The sequence below is a fragment of the Falco peregrinus genome, chromosome 1, assembly GCF_023634155.1.
Source record: "Falco peregrinus isolate bFalPer1 chromosome 1, bFalPer1.pri, whole genome shotgun sequence".
In the NCBI taxonomy this organism is placed as follows: Eukaryota; Metazoa; Chordata; class Aves; order Falconiformes; family Falconidae; genus Falco; species Falco peregrinus.
The window spans coordinates 109990092-110012365 of record NC_073721.1 but is presented as its reverse complement, the minus strand read 5'-3'; the positions used below and the strand labels follow the sequence as shown (position 1 = coordinate 110012365).

The window sequence follows — 22274 nt, the reverse complement described above, 5'->3', positions numbered from 1 at the left end:
ACTCCTATGGTTTACACTTCTTTTGTGTCTGACTCACTGGATATAAAGCAGAAGTGTATGAAAATAGAAAAAAATATTGAGCAAATTCATGCAGGAAAAGTGCTGATGAAATGTCTGCTGCTATAAAACTTCATGTTTAGATCATATCATGTTCTTGGGAATAGTAAACTAATTTTTCTCAGATAAAATTCCTTATATCTCTCACTCATAAATTCCTGCTTCAGATTGCCCTGTTTTGCATGTTGCTGACTTCCACTATCATTTGGTTTATAAGGATGTGATGTTACAGCATTCTTTTAACTGGAATAGTGGGTTTTATACCAGTTATGAAAAATGTTGCTACAGCTCAATTTTGATTTATTTATTTCAGCCACACAAAATAAAACTTCAGCTGATTTTGAAGCAAGTATGGCATTTGTGTAAGGACTTTGTTCTATTATGTTTAAAGTTCTTGTTAATAGAGGTCATAAAACTATTTTCATCACACAAAGCATTTTAAAGCTGCTTATTCCTGTTAGTTAAAACAATGAGCTCTTTTGGGAGGGGCAGAACAGGGTGGATTAGATTTAAAATTATTCCACTGCTATGCATCTGTAACTAAACAAAACTCTAAATTACCTATTAAGAAAACACTAAATATCAAAAACCTCTGCCAAACCCCAGGCTGCATTACTTGAGTAGATGGAAAAATAGTGCCATAACAGAGGGAAAAATTCTCACCTCTGTCTGTGGGACAAATGCCTGCAGGTGAGAACACATCAACAACATAATCAAATTAACAAAAACATTTAAGAAAAATATATTTTGTCTCTGTCTTTGCTTTATCTCCATTTCAAAATTCAGCTCATGTGGTGAGAACAAGTCAACAGTGGCAGGATATTCAGAGGTGAATTTAAGATATACTGTGTACGTACAGAAATTTACTTCGCCACTTGCTCAGAGAAAATAAATATGCAGTAAATAATAACAATTAGCAAGTAGGCAGGTATATATATTATTATTATTATTACAAGAAAGAGTTGATAAATGCATATGGTATTTTGGCTAGCAAATCTCCATAAAATCTTTTTGTACTACTGATACACTGTAATGGCTGAACTTCTTACAAAGGACTCTTCACTGCTGCCTGCAGAGAGGCTATTGATTTGCTACTGCTAGTCCACACAGAAGCATTTAATATTTGCAGTCCTGCACTAAAAAGCTGGAATTTTCATGTCCAGGTAACAAACACACTTACTACACCCTGCTCTTGTATATGCAAAGAGAGAGCTACTCTTTCATACTGACAGTGTGCAAGACAGGACAATTACTTCTAGTCAACTATTAGAAAGTCAGAGGCATATTTTCATTCATAACCATGATTTAAGAGAGTGTAATAGATGAACCTTAGCTGGGCAACATGCACACCTGCCAAATATGACTCACTTTTCCCTCACATTAAAAAGCATGTCTGTTACAAGTAACCTCCACAACATTGCTCTTTCCCAAATGATGTCGTGTCCCAAAGGTTTATCCAAACAAAAAAGAAGTTTGCATCAAAACAAACCTCCTCCCCTGAGGCCCCCCACTTTAGCAGCCTGCCCTTAACCACACAGAGCACAGCCAACGTCACATTTCCAGGCTGATATCAAAAACAAGCTCTCAACCACAAAATTGCAGAAGTACGAGAGAGTTCATGAAGTTCACTGGGGCCTTGGTTATGGCCATTAATTTTACACGAAAAGCACTCCTATATAACAGGAGCTGCTATCAGGACAAGTCTTTAAACCTAACAGATACATTGGGGACAAAAAAAAGAGTTAGCACTTATCCCTGCCATCAGCTCTAGCCAGCCATTACCTCCCCTCACAGCCTACCTGCTGCCCACGGGCCTGGCCGTGCACATGACGCAGTGCCTCTCTCCTCTAGCCAAAGGCTCCGGGAATGCGCCCAGCTGTGTCCTGCCCGCTCATACGAAGGCAAAATACAAACAACATCGGATCATAACCCTCATGGAGAGACACACATCTCCCTGCCAACAGAGCACCCAGAAAACCATCCCCTGAGGAGAACCTCACCCAGCATGGAAGGTTCCTTCCTGATTGGCTGGCCTTCTCTGGAAGGTTCCAGAAAGGGAGCAGAGCAGCCAATCACATCTCTCGGCTCTCCTGAGGGCTCTCTCCTCAGGCCAGGCAAACAGCAGGGCTGTGCTGAGGGGAAATTCTTGGGACCTGCTGAACTCCCTCTTGGCCTCTACCAGCAGCTCTCCCCTGGCCAGGGCCAGGCTACTCCAACCCTCCAGAGCCACAGGGAGCTCTGGAGAAGCTGCTGCTACACAGCGGGGCCAGCAGCATGGCCAGGACAGGTTATGGTGGAACACTGTGGGATGAGACAGCGGTGAGGAGAGCTGGTAGGAGAGCAGCACAGCAGTGCTGAGGGGGCTGTGTGGGATGAGCACCACAGAGATAACCAGGGTTTCTCTGGAAGCTCCCCGTTAGTGCTCAGGCAAAGCCTGCTGGTGGCTGGTGACCACAGTAATCCAAGTGTCCCTTTTCCTGGCTGTTTACTGATAATAGTCCTTGGTGTTGGGGTAAGGACAGAGAACTTGGGCCTAAACTCTGCCCTTTCCTCAGCCCCCTGAAAACAGCCCACGTTTCTCCTCAAACCAGGAGAGCTGCAGGGTTTCTGCTCTGAATCTACTACTAATTCTAAAGAACTGCCAGGTATGTCTATGTAAGCAATACTCCTCCCTCAAAGAGGAGGTTGAGCTTGAACTCAACTGAAGTTTCTTATAAAAATGCTTTACCCAAAATTCCTTTTTCATCTAGGCAAGTCCCAGACTCAAGTTTGGAAATGTGTAAATGTTTCCTCTAGATGTGCTCAGCAGAACAAATGGCATGATCTGCCTGCATCAGAAATATCTGGCTCAATTCCGCATTAAACCACATCCTCCCGCACGGGTTGTATGCCTGATTCCTCCCATGGCTGCAGTGATTCAAGTCCCGTGGAGCGCCACAGGCTGCTCTGTTACGAGAGCAGACAGGGAGCACTTCGGCAGACACAGGTTACCAACGAGCCTGACCCAGAGGGGAACTGTTGCATGACAACCTAAAGTACGTTTTTTCATAATGTGCAGCGGAAGCATGAGCAGACGTTGCTCCTGAACAACATTTTCATGTGTATGAAACTGGTATTTTACTCAACACCAAAACTATTTGAGTTTCTGCAACAGATGTTCACTTCCTCTGACACCCCCTCAAACCTGCCATCCAGAAAGGCTTTCAAAGAAGCCCTACTGCTTTCTGACCATCTCTGTCTCACAGGAAAGGTTTCTCTATACTAAAGACAGGAATTAAGTCTGGAGAAACGTTCCAACAAAAGGTAAGAAGCACCACAGACTAACTGCTTTCAGACCTGAATTCAAATGCATTTCTTTACTTTGGATTGGTGAGGTAGTCACACGCGCGATGCTCTTGTTCACTCGGGCATTGTCTCTGTAAAACTGGCAGAGCTGTTACCTTTTGCAAGCTGAGAATAATAATGAATAGAAAGTTATTTTCATTTGTACTTTCAAATGATTTAGAGGCAGCAGAGTGCTACAGCCAGAGTTTTGACTGAAAGGAAGGCGGTTTCAAGTGTGTTCCCTGGCAGTTACTGAAACCCATCGCAACCTATTAAAATCCACAGACGACCCCTGTCCGTGCAGCCGCGGCCCGGGCGGCGCGGCCTCGCTCTCTCCTCTCGCTTGCAGCAGTTCCAGCCTCACGCTGTCTAGTTCAGCCTCTTCCTTTTAACAGCTGAGCGCCTGTGAAGCCGTCCCTAGCGGTAGGGGCCCCGATGCGGCACGCCCCGAATCGTTAACACCCGTCGGGGGCAGCGACCTGCGAGAGGGGCAGGGAGGGCGCTTCACGCTCGCACAGCCGCCGGCCGGGGCAGGCTGCGGGCGCTTTCCCGCGGGCGGAGGGGCCGGCGCCCGCCGCTCTGCGCGCTGCGGCCCTGCGGCTGGGGTGGCTGCGGGGGGCGGAGGGTGCCGCACGCTCCCGCGGCGGGTGGCGTGGCCGCGCGGCGCCCCCCCGCCAGCCAATCGGCCGCTTCCTTTCATTTGCGGGCGGCGGGCCCGGCCCTGCCCGCGCGCTGCCGAGCTCCCGGCCCCGCGCGCCGCCAACCTGATGGGCGCAGGATGTGGCTTCGCGGTGACGTCAGGCCCAGATGTTTGTCCAGGCCACGCCCCCGCAGGGGTCCGGGCGACTCCGAGGAGCGATAACGGGGAAAGCTTATTCTACTGTCACAACGCAATGGAAGGGCTGGGGAAACCGCATCTTGATCTTATTGCGTTCTCGAAAGAACAGCATTAATTCATACTCCAGACAACCAGCTGCCAGTGCCCAGGATCTGTCTGCTCTTTTTTTTTTCTCATCCATTGGACTTCCAACGCTTTTTTGATTTAGAGACGAGCTGGGTGTTATCGTCACGAACAAAGTCTGGTTTTGATGGCTGCTAAATCAGCCTTTACTTCTACAAAGAGATCCTAAGAAATAAGAGAGGAAAAAGTCTGCTCACACAATCTTTTTAGAAAGGGAAAGAGCAGTGTTGTGGGGTTTTTTTCCCTCTTCTGTTTGGATTTCTTTATAAACTTACAAAAAATGGCAACAGCAGCATATGTGGATCATTTTGCAGCAGAGTGCCTTGTTTCTATGTCCAGTCGTGCTGTTATCCATAGTCCCAAAGGAGAGCCTGATCCTCAACCTGATGCAGCAATACCTCCTTCATCGAATGGAGAAGATAAGCGGGAAGTCAGAGAAACTGGGAAAGACAATGGATCATCGTTACTTGTGGTAGCTAGCATTTTAGCTGATCTCAACCAGCATGTCCCAAACTCACCCGCTCTAAGGATGGAAAAATCAGAAACCTTTGATATCACAGAACAAATACACATTTCTATTGCTCCTAAGGAGTTTGGGGAAGAAAGTGTGTCTTCGGCTGGTAAGCGTGGAGGAGGAAGAGCAGCCACACCTACTAGCCTGGCTGCAGTAACTGAGCCAAGTCCCAGACAAAAGAACAAACGCATGAGAAGCTGGACTGACCCTGGATCACCCCAGAAAAAGCACAAATGCCACTATGTGGGGTGTGAAAAAGTTTATGGCAAATCTTCCCATCTTAAAGCTCATCTAAGGACCCACACAGGTTAGTTACAAACCAGCCAGAGATTTATTTGTTACAGCTTGGTAATTAAAATGAATGTTGAAAAAACCAAAACCAAACAAACTTGTATTTGGCCACCATTATGGTTTCATCCCTCAGAACTCAAGCTCGGGAAAACCAAACAACAACAACAAACAAACAAACAAAAAAACCTCTGGGAATAAACCCTTACTGGGCATAGATTCACAGTTAACCTTGCCCTTTTTTATTACTTAATGTCACAGGGAACAGTGTGTGGGTCGTCTGTGTGGATTGTACCAAGCTGTAATTTCTAGCTGCTAGCCTTCTTGTTCGGTGTGTCTTCTACTTCTCTTTGCAATGCTTCTTACCCTCCCCCGTTTACTTTTTTCCTACCCCTTGCTCCCATCACTACCTTTATACCAGCTTATAACTTTCCATGCAAGCATCAAGGCTCTTGAAATTTTAAAATTAAATGTTCTAGAGGCACCTGAATGACTGTGTGTCTGTTTCTTTCTTTAGCAGACACTTGTGTGAAAGCTAGAGTAGGCAGGAAAGGCAGATGAGAGGCTGAACATGAGTCACAAGGAGACATTTGTTGAAAGTGTTGAGAGAGGGGGACATGGGCGGTCTCAAAAAAGCTTCTGGCAGCTGGGTAAAACCTAGTTCAAAACAAAAAAACCCATTTGGATGGAAGCACTAACTTGTTCTGAGCAGTGTTCAGTGGTTACTTCTTGGTGAAGACTTACCTGGCCACTTTTTTTGTTGCTATTATAATTTATGAGATCCACTTCATGTGTGTGTATGTGTGTGTGCGTGTAAGTCTTGCAAGCACTATGAAGGTTATGCACTGAAAATATTAGGAGGGCCATCTTGAAATAGGCCCTGTGACTTTCCAGACCTTGTGCCTCTGCCTGGTGCTGGGGAACAGGATGGCTTCCAGTCAGACAGGGAGCACCAAAAACTGAGGAGACTGATCTCAGCTGAGGGCAGTGATCATAGCACATATGGCTGAGGCACCATACCGACTAGGGCGTGATTGTGCAAGCTGTTCCAGTGAGTAATTTCAGACAACAAATTAGTTCACGAAGATCTACGGTCAGTTCACTTTTAAAGAGCATTAAGAAAAAGATCCTCAGCACTAACTGTGACTCAGTGACTCTTGAACAGTTTCAGCTCAGAGGTGGCAGCCTCACGCACACAGGCCATACCTTCAGTGCACCTTTAGCTTTTCCCATTGCCTTCCTGAGAGCAACGGCCCTTCTAAATTGAGGGCATGTTTTGCTCTCTGTGGGAGAGAAGAAAGCCCTATCAAGTCTGAGCATATGGATGGACAATTCCCTGTGCTGCACAGCCAAAGGAACAGCGTGTTCCTGGCACCCCAGACAGCCTGCCCTGCTTTGCACGGTGTAACTGCTTTTTGCCTCCTTGGGAGTTATGCAGAAAGGGTGCTTCCACTTGGCTTGCAGGGAATTGTCGCCATTAATTTTCAGTTCTTTTCCTTTCTTATTTCTGGCATTTGCCGTTGTCCTAACAGTTAAAGATAAATTTAGCAATGTTTTTGGGCTCTCAAACCAACTAGAGACCACGAAGGGGAACTCCTGTCCCTGATCGAGAGAGGAGGGCTGGGCATGCCCGCCCTGCGGGAGAGGAGAGGGAGGGCAGGGCCGGTGGGGAGTGTCGCTCCGGGCTGCCGGCTCAGCCGAGTCATTCGGGGACGCTGGCTTGCCTCCAAGTTCTCTGGGTTTTTTTTCTCCACCCCCCTCCTCTTTTTTTTTTTTTAACTCTTCATTTCCTGTATTGTTTCCAGGTCTGTACGGCTTAATTGGTTATTGCTGTAGCTGATGGCACTGAGAGAAGAGAGCCTGTGCGTGTCTGTGAGAGCTAGAGGAAAAGCAGGGAAGGGACTGGTTTTGCCCTCGGAGTGGCAGGACCCTCGGGGACTGCAGCTTCTTTTGTTTTCTTGTGTCTCCAGTGTCCGTGTGGGAAGCTTTAAACAAAGCTGCCAAGTTTCCCTCCTCACTGGCAACAGGTCTGTCTCTGTTTGGATTGGGTTTTAAACAGGCTTGAATGCCTTTTACTCCTCTTGCAGAATGCTTTCTAAGGTGTTTGATTTTTTTTCTTTCTTTAAAAGAAATTGTGACAGGCTTGAGAAAAGTTTATATGACGCTAGGAGTTAAGCTAACAGAACAAGCAGTGACTTCCAGGACTGGCAAATATTTGTTTTTACAAAACACATAATAGGTTTTACTGATTTAGAACAAGGGGTTTGGGTCTCCTCTGGTTTCCGGTGGTCCTGAACTACTTAAGCAACATGTACACATCAGTCTGCCCATCTGTCAAATGGATAGGGTGGTGGCCATCCACCTCACCAAGCAGTGGTGAAAGTACACAGGCAAGGTGCTTTAAAGAGCTACCCTAGTAACTCCCAAACCTGTTTACTAAGAAACAATCAAAACCTTCTGCTATGGAGTGGAAATTCTTCCATGTGCTGTATGACTAGATGAGCTGGTATTTAGGGGTGAACTGAAGGCTAAGAACAGTACTGCAGGCTAGAAGATACTGATGATAGTGCTAGAGATATTTGAATAGTGCAGTTTATGACCTGCTTTAGAAACTTGCTTGTCCTTGTCTGCTACTGTGCTCAGAAACTAAAGGCTTTGCTCTTCATGCCTGGAGGAAGGATAGCCTAGATCATTGAGCTTATGGTGTGGCAAAGAGATAGAGCCTTCCAAGTACTGTTGGGTCAAATCCAGCCCACATTGGTAGGGACTGAAAGCTAGTACTATTTTCAGCTGTTTGGTGCCCCATGTGATATCCTGATAGTTAGCGCCAGATTTCAGTGCCTAAATGTCCAAAGCAAAAACCATACTGCAGAGGATGCCAATTATCCTACTTAAAGCAGAAGATGGAATAGCCAAGGAAGCAGCATCTGCCTTTTGTCCTTAGGCCCTTGCTCTGAGTACAGGGTTTTAGAATGAAGTTCTCTGTTAGAACATAATGTGCTAGAGCAATCCACAGTCCCTTGTGTTTGGTACACTAGCGGTTAAGCTATCTCAGCCTTATGAATGCTTCATCTTTATTAAATTGACAAACCCTCGAACCAGGCAGAAAACATTAGTCACCAAAATCCTTGCTGTTCTCTCCACCAGCTTTCAAACTCTTCCCCTCCCCCTACATTTCTTTTCAAATGTTTATGTTTTCCACCCTACTCTCTCACTAGATGTCCTGGAGTTCAACGTGATCATCAGCCACAAAGCCCTTGAAGTTTTAATGTTTACCAGAAGGTTGTATTTAGTGTCAGTGGGTAGATGTCAAGTCCAGATTCTTTTCCACTGAGGTTCCCATGGTCCTCAGAAGCTGTGTTGTGATCCACAGATGCAGTACCCTGTTTGTCCCAAGCTATATTGATCCCACTGATACAAAAATTTCACTGGCACACCAGTTTTAAAAATTCTCTCCACTCCTGAGAAAATTCCTAAACAGTAAGGACTTTCAGAAAATCAGATAAACCATTTACATGACAAAGTTCTCCTTCCTGTAAGCAGGTTTTTGGCACAGGGTCACTAGGAAGGTTTGGAAATTCTCTGGAGTCACTGGGAACCAGTTTGTCTCTTTTGATGCAGCAGTGGGAGGAGAGAGATAGTGCAGAGCCTGATAGCCATCTACAGGCTACAACCTCATAAAGCATTGTCCAGGAGCACTGTGTTCTGAGAGGCTGTAGAGAGCCACGGCATACTGCATTATACTGTGTGATTTACATGTAGAGAAAAACTGACTGGATTTCGGACAGGGATCACAAGAATCCTATGTATTGCAGCCCCCCAAATCACTGTGACCTCTCAAGCCATCTTCATTAGCATGCCATTATGAATGCAGAGAAACCTTAATTCCATTGAAATGTCCTTCTAAACTTACTGGTTCTAGTCACTAAGTAGTACCTCATAATGCAGAGACGGCTTGCTGATCATCAGAACTAAATGTGTTTGCACAAATTAGCGTAAACTAAGGAGGTGTGGGTACCAGTCTCAGTCTGGACTCTTAACTATGAGAGTCTTGCACTGAAACAAACTTGGGGCCCAGGTGGCTTAACGGTGGCTCCTCTATTAAACTAGCTGACTTTATGGCTGTTGGGACACAGGAAGAAGGGAAGACCATCCTAATTATCTTACCCTTCTTCCTAGATGTCAGGTTAGGAATCATCCAAGAGAAAGCAGTCAAGACCTTTGACCTCTAGCTGGGAGAGCTTGGACAGCTATCTGTTCAGCCTACTTAACCATGCATTTATGAAGGATATGTTACTTCATATCTGTTGTTCTTTTCAGTCTAACCCTTATTCATGAAATATTAGCTGAATTTAAGTAGGTAGAAAAGACTGACTCCTCTCCATTCACTTTAAGGAATTTTCCATTTCTTTACATTAAATTTTTATAATAACTTTTTTGAGGACAACACTAAAGAACCATATGAGAAAAGTTAGTTTTTAACTTATGTACCCTCTTTCCCCCCTCAATTACTATGTCTTGTTTCCCTAAGGAAAATTTTTCTGATTACTTTGTAACTGAAGTATGTGAAGATTGAGAAATTCATAATGTATTTGTCATTTGAAAGCAATCCGAGAAATAAAGCAATCAGACTTCACTGTGACAAGTGTGACAACAGCATAACAATTAGTCTGGTCAAACTGGAGTAGCATTAGGCCTCTGTTTAGGCTGGTAAAGTGGCCTTTGTATAGAGTACACATAGTAAGTTTTAAACAGGAGGTGTTTTTCACTTTCAGTTCTAGTACATCTAATTTGCTCTGACTACATTAATTAAAAACACAGTGATAAAGCACAACTTCTTTGAAGTTGGTCTGAATCAAGATGCTACCTATGTGCATGTGAAGAAACTGATTAACCAATGTAGCAAGAAGCAAGTTTATGTATCAATGAAAAAGTTTCTCTTCCTTTTTACCACCTGGCAATTACCAGAAGTGTAGCTGGTTAGCTAAAAAATGTGGACTAGACGTGGCTCTGGTTTCCTTTAGCTTGCCTGTAGGCACACAGTGATTCTACATGCATGTGGCAAGCAGGCAGTGTTTGTGAAGACGCAAGCCTTCACAGGAGAAGATTAGGAGAGGAGAAACTTAATCTAATGCCTCCCATGCCACTCGAGGGAGCAGAGGAAAACAGGGCTGCACACTGCTCTTGTGCAGGGCAGGAAGAAATGAGTGGGTGCCACTAGTTCAGTCCATCCTCTGAGTTGCCAGCTGGGCTGCTCTGGATGCCAGGACTGAATGGGAAGCTGCACTCCCTCTGAACAGGATGCCAGAGGAAACTGGAAAGGCCTTTCCCCAGTGCTGATTTCTCACAGGGAAGGGGACAGAGCTTGGCCCTCTGTGTGTTTGCTCGTCAGTTTCAGCTTTAGTGGCTGGGCCTCCTGTTTTTCACTTCTTGTGTTAGAAGTTAGGAACAGCTAGCTGGCTCTGTGTACCTAACTCACTATCATTAGCATACAGTCAGACTGTCACAAAGCTCCAGTGTGCCTCTGGGCTGCTGTATCCCATAATGCTCTTCTGCTGCCTTCCCCCTCCTCTCTTTACTAAGTGCATCAAAATCTTTTCTGTAAGGTTTTTCTCTGAGGTGGGCTAAAACGATAGCTTCAGGACAGCTTCAAAGCCAGCCTCATGAAACAGTTGTCTGTCCAGCCTGAGCCATAAGCATTCTTTCTCAGTGTTAAATAGTTCAGCAACCTGCTCCTGCATTTTTCTGAAAACTGATGGTCTTACATGTCTTTTAATAAGCCTGTATTTTTAAAAACAATACAAAACTGCAAAGCATTGTTTTAGTTCACTCTGAAAGAGCTTTGCAACTTCTTTCTTACTTCTTCTAAGAAAGTTTTAACATATTAAAAAAAAGTCAGCTGAAAACATAGAACAACTTCATTTACAGCCCTGCCTAAGTCCTCACCCTAACATGCAATTCCAAAGAATGAAGTTCTTACCTAAAAATACCAATCCTAAGCCTGCATCAAACTATGTTCATTGAGGATAACAAGCAGCATATATGCTGTATGTCTCTTTTTGTCAAAATCTTTGAAATAAGCACAGGGCATACATTTCTTAAAAGAATAAGCAAGTTTTAAAACTTACCTTTTTCAAAAGGAATTGAAATCAGGAAGAAAGGCAGAAGAACTACCCTTACTCCTTTTACCTGACTGGTTCAGGACTGAATAATAGGATTCAGTTAATTCAGCTGCAAAAGAGTTGGGTTTAGATTGGTTGCATGGAGAATCCTGATGGCTGACAACTGTATTTACCACACTTGAGCAGTATTAGCTGCTAGAGATAATTACATCTACAGGTTTTTCTTCCCTTCCTTTCACTCCTTTTTCTCCCCAGTCTTTATGGAGATATTAATAATGCAGAAGTCACAGAAATGAAGGTTCTGATAATAATTAACAGAGCTTAGGCATTGTAGCTAAAAAGCCATTAAAGCAAAGCTGTATTTACCATTGTCATAACTGTGATGGAGAGAGGGTCTACTACAAAGGAGACTATTTTCTTTTTCCTTCTTCACCATTGTCTTTGAAACAGGTACAATCAGCATAGTTAATATTCTCTCTCCATAATTTCCCTCCGCTTGTCCCCTGTTTGCTTTTCCTGAGTGAAGGAAGAGGAAGACATAAAAGACAGGTGAGTGTTGCATTGAATCTGAGGAGACACACATGGTTGTGTTGTACTGAAACACTCCATAAACCAGGGGGTGGGGCGAGGCGACATGCAGAAAGAAGAATCAATTTGTGACTTCCACAATTCTTCGGAAATCACATTTTCTAAGACCAAGACAGTTACTGAGACAAGTCTAGCTCAGGCAGTGAGTTGCCAGCCTGTGCAACCTGTGCTCAACTGAAGTTGAGCAGAGGGTAATTAACTGAAAATATCCCAATTAGAGTATTGCTGTTCCAGTCAACATCATTTACAGAATACAGTGTTGAGGAATTGCTTTGCTACAGGGGGAAAGCTTTGTGTATTTAGTGGAAAATCAGAAACTTCACAGAATTCTCTTTCCACAAACTATCTTCCTTTTAGCATGGAAGTGACACTTGGGCCCAGTGGAATGAGATCTGTTAATACTGGAAGTGGTGTGGATGGATCACCTTCCAGTAGTTTTCTTCATCCTAGACACCAGTAGCAGCACTTTCCTTCTCAACAGCAAGACCTAAGTCTTACAGATAGACTGGAGTAAACCAGCAAACAATTTTTTTAATGAATGAATGATTGCAATTGATAGCTGTGTTTGTATTAGAAATTAATCACAGCCTTATGGAAAAAGTGTTCTGAATGATCTGTATACGATTCTTCTGCCGTAGCACATACTTCTCTGCAGGACACTGGAAAGTATTTGTTTGTGACATGAGTTGTGCATAAACAAACTTTTCACTAAACTGGAGCTCTTTATGAAACAAACGCACAATTGGATTTCATCTGAAAAGAAGGCACCTTTAACCATTTAAAATACAACTGTTGCATTGTGTTATTGTCTGGCTGAACAGGGTTATGGCACATCCCAGAGCAGGAACCTGGAACTTGTTTATATTGGACATGTGGTTTCTAGTTCTGTTTTATAAGTTAAGCATGTTCCAACTTCCCCCCTGCCCCCTTCCAATCTTGGATCAGCTGTTTGGAAGTCAGTGCTGACAGAGCCAAAAAAATACTCTGCTGTTCAAATGCAGGACAACCTTTGAAGGGTCCTTTCTGTAGAATTTCTATAGGTATACTTTTTTCCCCTTTGTTACCCCCTTGGCTTTTATTAGGTAGATTCACATGGGCAGTGAGATCATTATCTTGCTGTGTTCAGTTTAACAATAGCTAGACAATGTGGGTTATTTAAGTGCAGGCACTGAAGTCAGACACACATATCCTGTATTTTTCAGGTCTTGCAGATTCAGCAGATCTTATAAGGCCTCCACTTAATATAAAAGTTTTTAAAAGTTCAGAGCGCCACTGTTTAGTTACTGGTAGAAAAATGACAGAAGCTTTTTTGCAGCCCTAACATAAAAAGTATTTACTAACCAGGAATTTGGCACGAGTCAAATGGAATTAAAGTTAGCATATCCTTAAATGACCTCTAGTGCAAGGAAAAGGTTTTCTGTAATCAGTTACAGTGCTTTTGTAGTGCTCAGGAATTATAGGCAAAATATTTGTGACTGGGTGTCTGTTGACGTTGCAGTCAATGAATCAATAAACTGTCTTAGATTTATTGCGCACTATATTTCTACCAGACTGCGCTCTATTAATTGGTTATGTTATATGAGTTTTTGGACTAGAAGCACCTGAAAAATTCACATGAGCGTGCATTGTGTTGCTGCTACATGTTTTGTGGCTTTCTGTCTATTTTGGTCCTGGAGCCAGCTGGAATATCCCCAGACAGCAAATACACAAGCAGAATGGGTATGCTGGTCATGTAGCCTTTGCTGCCTGCCTTCAACAGTAGCTTTTAAACTGGTCAAGGAGAGAGGCAGAAATGCTAACCACTTAGTTCCAGGGTAAGACCATCCGAGTACAGAAGCCTAAAAGGATGTATTGAGCTTTTTAAAGTAAACAGCTGTCAGTATTTCCACTAGAGTAACTTACTGAGAATCAGCTGAGAAGGGTTAGAACATGACAGCCTAGTCCATCTTCATGTGTTTCCTGCAAAAATTTGCTGAAATGGTGAGCTGTTTGTTAGTAGATCAGAGAAATATTTGTTTTGCAATTTGGAGATAAATAAATGAAATTACATTGGTACAAATTTACATACTAGACTGAGGCTTTATAGATTCTTGCAAAACCTCACTGTGCGTATGGGCCTTTCCTGCATTCTTAATCTGGTGGTTTAGGATCCTGCTATAACAAATACGAACAGGGATGCTGCTAAAATTTCACTGAACCACAGACTAATTCTTGTTATGTATTGTAGGAGTTTACTGAATTTAAATTTGCAATTCCTTTTAAGTGCCAGCAGAAGGAATGCAGACTAGCATTAATGTGATTGCTTTGGCAGTTTTTGATTGTTGTGGTGATTGATATATTTTCCAAGACCAAGGTGAATTGTATGCAGCTTTCTTATGCATGTGTGTGAAACTCTTAATAGAGCAGTGAAAGCCCCTCTTAACTCAATAGAAATTTCCGTTTGGTGTTATCTGTGTCCATACAAGCAGTGCCAATAGAATGCTGGCAGTTGGCTAGTCTTATTGGATAATATATCCAGGGTGTATTTGCAAAGTATGTTTTTTAAATTCTCTGAACACGGCCAGAACAAAACTGAATTTCTTAGATACCCCAAAAGATTACATCTCTGGATTTGCATACATATTTTTTTTTCTCCTTTGTCCAGAGCTGTACAGTATTTGGCCCTTCCGTTCCCCCAACTTTCATCATTCTTGGAAACAACTGAATTCTCGCTAACTTTTTAGAAATAGTCTTTCTCAGATTGGCAACATGTGCAACATCTTCTAGCTTAAAAAAAAAAATGTAAAAGCAAACAACCAGAAAAGCGAATGCTTTGGGATTTATAGATACCCCTAAATAGTATTAGCATAAATACACCTATAAGAAATGGATTTAAAAGCTCATTTTTTCAAGAAACAGCTGAAAAGATGTAGAATTTGGTCTTTGGATGAAGTAATTCTGTATCATGTGTTTAATAGATGCTATGGTGTGGATTTAATGAATCAGTTTTACTTTAAACTGTATGATAGGAGAGGTTAAGACTATCTTCAGTAAATCACCTACCCCTTGTCTTCAAAAAAAGTAATGTCAGTATCCCTAATAAGGTAATGTGTTATTTTTTAAGCACAGAATTTTGTGTTTTATTTGGAAAGAAGCACTTCCTCTCCCCACCACCTGCACATATAGTAAGCATTGCATTGATAATATACATAAACATGGTTTTGCATACAATTAAAGATCACTTATGGTGAACCCTAACTCTGATTCTGTCCCTCCTTCATGTGCTGGTGAAGCTTTGAGGGGGGAATAGTGCTGCTGCGGCTAAGCAGATTAACTCAGCATTGCTCTAACAGTGGGACGTGTGGCCTGGAGGGAGGAGGATTCTCCCTGTCCCCACCATCTCCAGCTCTTAGCTGCTCTGCAGAAGAGCTGTTACTGTTGAAAACGAGTTTTCAAGTGGCAGACAGGTATGATAGCTGCCAGAGTTTGCGGAGGGCCTGAAACAGTAACTTTAAGAGGAGAAATGTCTCAATTCATAACAGTGAGTTTTAACAGATGCTACTGAAGGTATTTTAGAGGTTTGGCATGCATCTGTGGCATTCAGAGCCATTACTTCCCAGTCAGCTTCATCTATAGTGCAGCTCCCACGTAATCTGCAAACTCTAAAGTCTAGAGAACAACTGAAAACTGATGTTTACACCATAAAAATATGTTTAAAACTGTTAAAGTGAAACTGTACCCATGTATTGTAACTCCTATAATCCTGATATGCTGATTTATGAAAGACCCGTAGAAGCACAGATATGCCAGTGGGAGCATAACTGAACGTTGTTGGAAGCCAGTTCTATTCACAATTCATTCGATTCTGGTTATATTCCATAGCTTTCGGAACATCTCACCTGCAAGTAGGTTCAGTTATCACACAAGTTTGGGGCAATTACTCATTCTTAAAGACTCTTCTACTATTTTTCTATGTTTTCCTTCAGCTTGAGTGAGTTTTGTTGTGTTCACATTGCCTTTCAGTCTGTTGGTCAGTATCATTGTTGGCACCATCTCACTGACCAACTCAAAAATTATTTAAGCCAGCACCTGTTGGAGCTTGGAGTTTAAATGTAGAAGTCTAACTGCTGGGGAGCTATTTTAATTGGCAAGTCTCGCTGGTAGCTTTCAGAGGATGAGATGGTTGGGCAGCTTACAGTGTCATCTTTGCTGTACTCACTGAAGTAAGCAAATATTATACAACAGCTAGCACAAATGCGTTACCATGAACCTTGTCCCAGACTTTTAGAACTGGGAAACATATGGGTCAAATATCCGTAGAAACATGACTGTCAGATACCTTGTACTGTCTAAGGTGGTAATTTACAAAACTCTCATCATACAATGCAAAGACAAAGCTGTATTGAGAAACAGCTTTTAAACACTGCTTATCAAAGTACAGATGTTCAGCACCAGCATCTTCTAAGCAAAGTTTCAGGCAGCCCCCAAAGGGGTGTTCTTTTTTTAAAAAAGCAAAAAACAACAGAACATTTTGTTATTCTGTTTCTTACTTTAGCTTCAGTGTATGGAATTGACCATGTTTCTGGCAAGCAATATGGACTAAGCAAACATATTCTCTGCAACTGTAAACTCTCATCTGACTCATACCACAAGATCCTAGATGGTGAAGGGCTATTAATTTTTAGATAGTTTTTTTGCTAACATTACTTACTGGTGAAAAGCCATGTAGAACTCACCTGTTTTCTCTGCATTTCTGCATCTTTCATTTTTGAGCAATGTTGCCTCTGGAGAAAACAGTAGCACTGGCCTTACCGAACCAGAATCATCTCTGTAATGACTGACTATTTTAAACCTACACCTTTCACATGATACTTCCTTTTCTCTTTTCTGTAATTTAAAAAGATTGTTTAATAGGCTGCTGTTAATTTCTTGAAATTTTAGGGCTCTGTAACATAAAAAAGAAAAGTAATAGTTCAGCTCTTTCACCGTGCTTGACAGGATAATAAGGATTTGAGTGCTTTCCTCACTCTTAACGCCAAACTTCCCAGTGAAAACATCCTTCTCTTCTTTTGTCCTTATCTTGACTGGTGTTTTTGTAGACCGTTTACAAGAACATAATTCAATTTTTGTAAGTGATAAATGACTCCCTTTTGAATGTATAAATCACTAGATTATTTTTGTCACTAAGGCAAAAATTAAAAAGTTTTATTTTTTGTCATTAAGAATATAATAGGTTACAAAAAAGGTCTGAGATAATGCTGTCTGGCTGGTGCTTTGCTTTTGTACCAATACCCTGCTTTGTGCTGCTAAGGTTAGCACTTGTGGGTGAGTTACGGACTAATTATTTTGTAAAAGCATGACACCTGTGCTAACTTCTGTGCGTATGTTTGTTTAAAGCTTCTTTCTGTGAGCCAACTGGTCTTGTGTATAGCGTACCCTTGGACACATCCAAGTTACACTTTACAATTCTGAATTATACATATACACTGTAAACTGGATATGACCACTGTTATTGGCAAGAGACTCAAACTCATTTGGTTTTCTTAACTAAGTAGTTGTAAAAAGGCTGTAACATTCTGATGGGTGCTCTGCAAGTTTTGTGTTATTTCCTTTATGAAAAAGTGATAGTGCTAGCACGCTTTTCACTGAGTACTTGTTGAAGCTTCAAGGACAAACCCACTAACAACAGTAACTTCTACTGCACAACTGTTTTTCACTTGGAAATCAGACCACCTTTGGGGTTTTTAATACCTATGGTGTGGGTTTTTTTAATATATAAAGCAGTCCTAAGTTCCTAAGTCAGGCTTGTGTTTGACTCTTTTGATTATAAAACACAGCTACAGCTCCTTACCATCTGTACAGAACTCCACAGACACAGCAGTAGTCAAGGCATAATCAACTCTAATCCTGTCAACTTTTGTGTTACTTTCAGCGTGGATGTTCCTTGTGTCCAGTTCCTTCTCCCATATATTAAGGAAAGGGAACAGGCCCTATCTGTGAGTGGTGAATTTATTCTTTTAACAGCATTTACAGCCTTGAGTAATAGAACAAAGGGGTTACACTGAAAAGGTGATTTACAAATGTGCATCTAGCATTGTGTATACAACTTTACGGTGCTGAGGTTATGTGTCTTCTGCAAAAAATGGTAAACACCTCTGTGTGTGCAGTGTAACGATGTATCATTTTTCCTAAGACTATTGATTTACTCTGACTCGTCCAATGTTCACAAAGAGTACCAATGCTAAACTTAAGGTGTAAAAGCTTTTCAAAAGGAAGTAGAAACAAGTTTCAAAGAATTGGCTGAAATCCAAGGTCAAAGTACTTTGTGCACCACATCTTTTGTAGAAATAACAAAGGGTCCTGTTTGGCACTGTCAAGCGGTGACAGCTGTAGTCAGATCAATCATCTCAATTCCCCAAAGCTAAGTCGGGATACAACACAACTCATGAAGTTGCAATTCCTGTTTTCTTTGGTTTTATTTACAGTCAGTCTGTTGTAACAGAACCTCCTGATTACTCAAGTTTATGAACCTTGCAACTGTGAATACTGCAGTTCTGGAATCCCAGCCTGACAGCCCTCTTGCCTGCCAGAGTTGCGCTGAGCAGGAGCTAGGAATATGGATGGGAAGTCAGCTTCAAATAATTTTGTACTTTCCTAGATTTAGAACTAGGTTGACCAAGAGTCCAAATGAAAAGAACAGGTGGGAATTTCAATGATCTTTTTCAAAGTAAAAATTATGTCCTCTGCATAGGGTTTTGGAGGTAGTCTGCAGACTTGCATGTCAGGAATATCTTTTAGAATTTCACAGTAATAGTTTAAAATAATGTGCATTTCCTATTAGATTTCACAGAACTTTTCTGTCACAGGAAGCTTCTCCTGAAAAATCTTTGGCTACAGTAAAATCCTGTATTTTGCAGAGTATTTAGTTAGCCACTCTGCTTTGGACATGCAAAGTGTGGTCAACTGATTTCCTACGTACGCAAGGGATAGGTGCACCACCTCAAAAAGCTAGAAGGGCCAGCAGTTTCCTCACCTCAGACAAAAGAGAAGGCCTATTAGAGAGCAGACTAGTTCATTTCATAAATGAAATATAGCAGAGCATGAATAATTGTTCCTGAGGCACTTGTAATTTATGTTTTGGCAAGTAACAGGGATCTTTCTACTACAACTTCTCTACCTTTACGGCAGCTGCATTTTCACATGGTATTTATGACCTGGAGAATTCAGAATCTCTGCTAAGGAATCACTCACACAGTAAAATGGTGTATGTGTCAAGAGGCTTTTAAAGTACTTCTAGAGAAAATGGTCACTGCTGGGCAGCCCTTCTAGCATGATTCATATGTATAAACCTGTAGTGTATTCTGTAGTGCGACACAACTGGTTTTAACTCCAGACTGCTCTGTAAAGGCAAGCAATGAAGACATGGGTGCAGCACGCATGGGAAAACAGAGTTATGGTTGATAAAGAGGCCATGCTTTTAGATACGTATAATTTGGCAAATTCCAAAATAGTGAAGATGTTCCTTTGAATACTACTTTGAAAAAGGAAAGTATTGGAAGTAGTATTTCCTTTTGAAAAAAGGAATCCAGCTGATTTCTCTATGTGAATACATAATGAGATAGCCACTTCAAATGTAGAGAGAGGTGTTTTCAAAGTTAGGTTAAGGTGCCCTTGACAAAGCTGTTTTTGAAATACGTCCATATTCTACTTAAGATCTTAGCTTTTCAGTTATGTTTGATGTGCAGAGTCATACTCTGATAATTGGCTCCTGACTTGTACTCCTCCACAGCCACATCCTTCATTCATTCATTTCCAGCACTGACCATGGCCTCTCTCCTACGCCATGACCTCACCTCACATGCAGACAGAGCGGGTGAGACCAGCCTCCCTAGTGACCCTGCAATCAGCTGTCCTGCAAAGTGATCATAAAACATGAAGAGATCGCGGGAGCTGAGCTGCACCTAGGGCGTGTTATACTGTGGCTGTTAATGCTTGGAGAAAGGGTGCTGTAGCAGCAACACTCCTCCATTGCAGTCTAATAAAACAGCCTCCATGTGACTTGTTGATGCCTGAAGTCCTGCAGGCTTAGGGGTAAGTTGCTTGGCAAGTCTATCTAAGGAGGAATGCTAAGGAAATCTCATTACAGCATCTCATTAATAACCAATTATTTCTATTTTGTATAGAATATAGCCAGGGCAGTAACAGGTGCTTTCAGAAACAGCTTGAGACATTGGATAGGAGCCTGATTTTTCAGAGAACTGGGTGTACATGCCTACAGGTTCACACCAGTGATTAAAACATTAAGACAGCCAAAACTAAAAGACAACCCAACCAGTGCAAACTGCTGAAAACTTTCTCTTATTTATTTTCTGCTTATATATGAGGTCTAGATGTGTGTGCATATACATATTTGTAGTTTTAAAGAATTAGCACATAGAAAAGACTGAAAAACAAGCTGAAGCTAGAAAGGAGCAGATAATGTGCTGCTCTTCATACAGCAGTGGTTGAAGGAGACTGCTAGATGGGGAGATGGAAAATATAAAGGGAAGGTATTGTCAGAATAAAACATATAGATAAGACTTGCAAGAGTTGAATGTTGAACTGCAAATACTGTCTTTTCTAAAAAGTTGACCTGCTTTAAAAGTCTTTATTAGAATGTGAATACAACTGTTATCATAGAATCTGATTCCTGTATTAAAAACAAAAACCTGAATCCTGGTTTAAACAGGAAGTGTGGCTTTACAATCCAGGTAGAAGATTTTCTGAAGTGTATGCAACAGGTTTATGCATACCTTGAATGGTAACTGCCTGGTGTCAAGCAACAGACTTACTGTTTGTTTATCAACCCATAAAACTACTTTCTAGAGCGGCCTGTTCCCTGAAGCTGGGTGCTGCATGTGGCCATTGGCTGATGCTGCTTATAAACTACTCCAGCACCACCTTGCTCTCTGGCACAACGATCCATCCAGAACGAGAATAAAAATAGAAGGAAATTCCCACTCCCTCTCTCCTCCATACAGTTGCAGTAGACTCTCATACCAGATTTTTCACTCAGCTTTACAGGTTCAGTTGTACTTATAAATGCTGAAGTCCCATGTTTCATGCATGCTGTGTTACTGTGAGGTTGTTGATTAAACAGTTCAAAAGTTCACAAAGACATTTCACGGTTACAGCCAAAGACAACTTTACTAACTTCTGTTTGCTTGGCTTCTAGCAAAATGAAATCTCATCCTGTCCCCAGATCCTGGGAGATGCTGTGCACATAAAATGTCATAACTTACCCGCAGTGTCTATTCATGCCAAAGTATGTGGACTTCAGTTGGAGGCAGATGACATTCAACATCTTCCAGAATTCAGATAAATAAAGTACAGGTTTCAGTTTAGATGAATAATCCTTTAGTCTGTTATTTTGCATAGCAGGACAACCTTTCATTAATTTGATAAGCTTTGCTTTTACAAGCACTTTTCTGTTTTTAGTAGGATAGAATAATAAAAAAATCATTGATCTATCAACAGAGAAAACACTGATTCCTGGGGTCATATGATTCCTTCTTTGCAGTTATTCACGCAAGTGCTGGGTAATGCTCTTGGAGCCAAAGTTTTACAATTTCAGCATGAATTCACCTACAATTCACACCAGATGAATATAATTTGTCATTAACTATTTAATTGCTCTCCCACTTAAAACATTTTAATTGTTGTACTAGAGATCAGGAACATTACCATTCAAATTTTTTATGAAAGCCACCACAAAAATTATTTGTGATGTAGACTTTCATTGAGAGTTCATCATATAGACAGGGATGGTTTGTGATGTTTCAGTTTGATTTCAAATATTTTTGTGATACAAGCATCTTCAGGTTCAAATTTTTAAGTTTGATCTAACTTTTAAGTACCTACCTCCCACAGTGATGAGAACTCAGATAAATTAAAGCTTAAGACCATCTAAGTAAGCTAACTAGAATTTTCCACAAGGACTAGGTACCAGCATTTTCTGGCAGAGAGGGAAGACCCTTGGGTTGTTAGAAGAGCAAGGAATAACCTGTGTCCCACACTGAAGGCTGATGAAAAACAGGTCATCACATTGATGAAAAAAGGAGCACAATTATCGATGGAGATACATTTGCAAGAAGATCTACAAAAAAGGAGTTATTTAGAAGTCACTATGCTGCATTTTTGATTCCTGCCATTTAACCCATGAGTACTTAGTGGTTAATTCTCCTACGTGTATAATTTCTCTGCATAAAGACCACACCATTGAGAATGAACGGCTTGACGGTTAGCCTGTCAGCTCTGTTGGGCCATAACCCTAGGTTTCAAGAAGAGGTAGCACAGATTGGAAGAAGAGGGGGAAGTGTCCTATAGTGATCATGTAATCTTTTTTCCACTGTACGAGTGGGCTGGAGAAAGACAGAATGCGAAGGAGTGTAATACTCTCCAG

General features: G+C 41.8%; 1 protein-coding gene across 1 annotated transcript in view; it reads left to right on the top strand.

The window, feature by feature from the left end:
• The first annotated feature begins 3861 nt into the window (after positions 1–3861).
• Positions 3862–22274, top strand: part of KLF13 (KLF transcription factor 13) — a 36379-nt gene continuing 17966 nt past the window's right edge. The window contains exon 1 of the mRNA XM_005234181.4: positions 3862–5163. Within this exon, the coding sequence (XP_005234238.1) occupies positions 4623–5163 (541 nt within the window). The 5' untranslated portion in view covers positions 3862–4622. The remainder of the gene's footprint in view (positions 5164–22274) is intronic.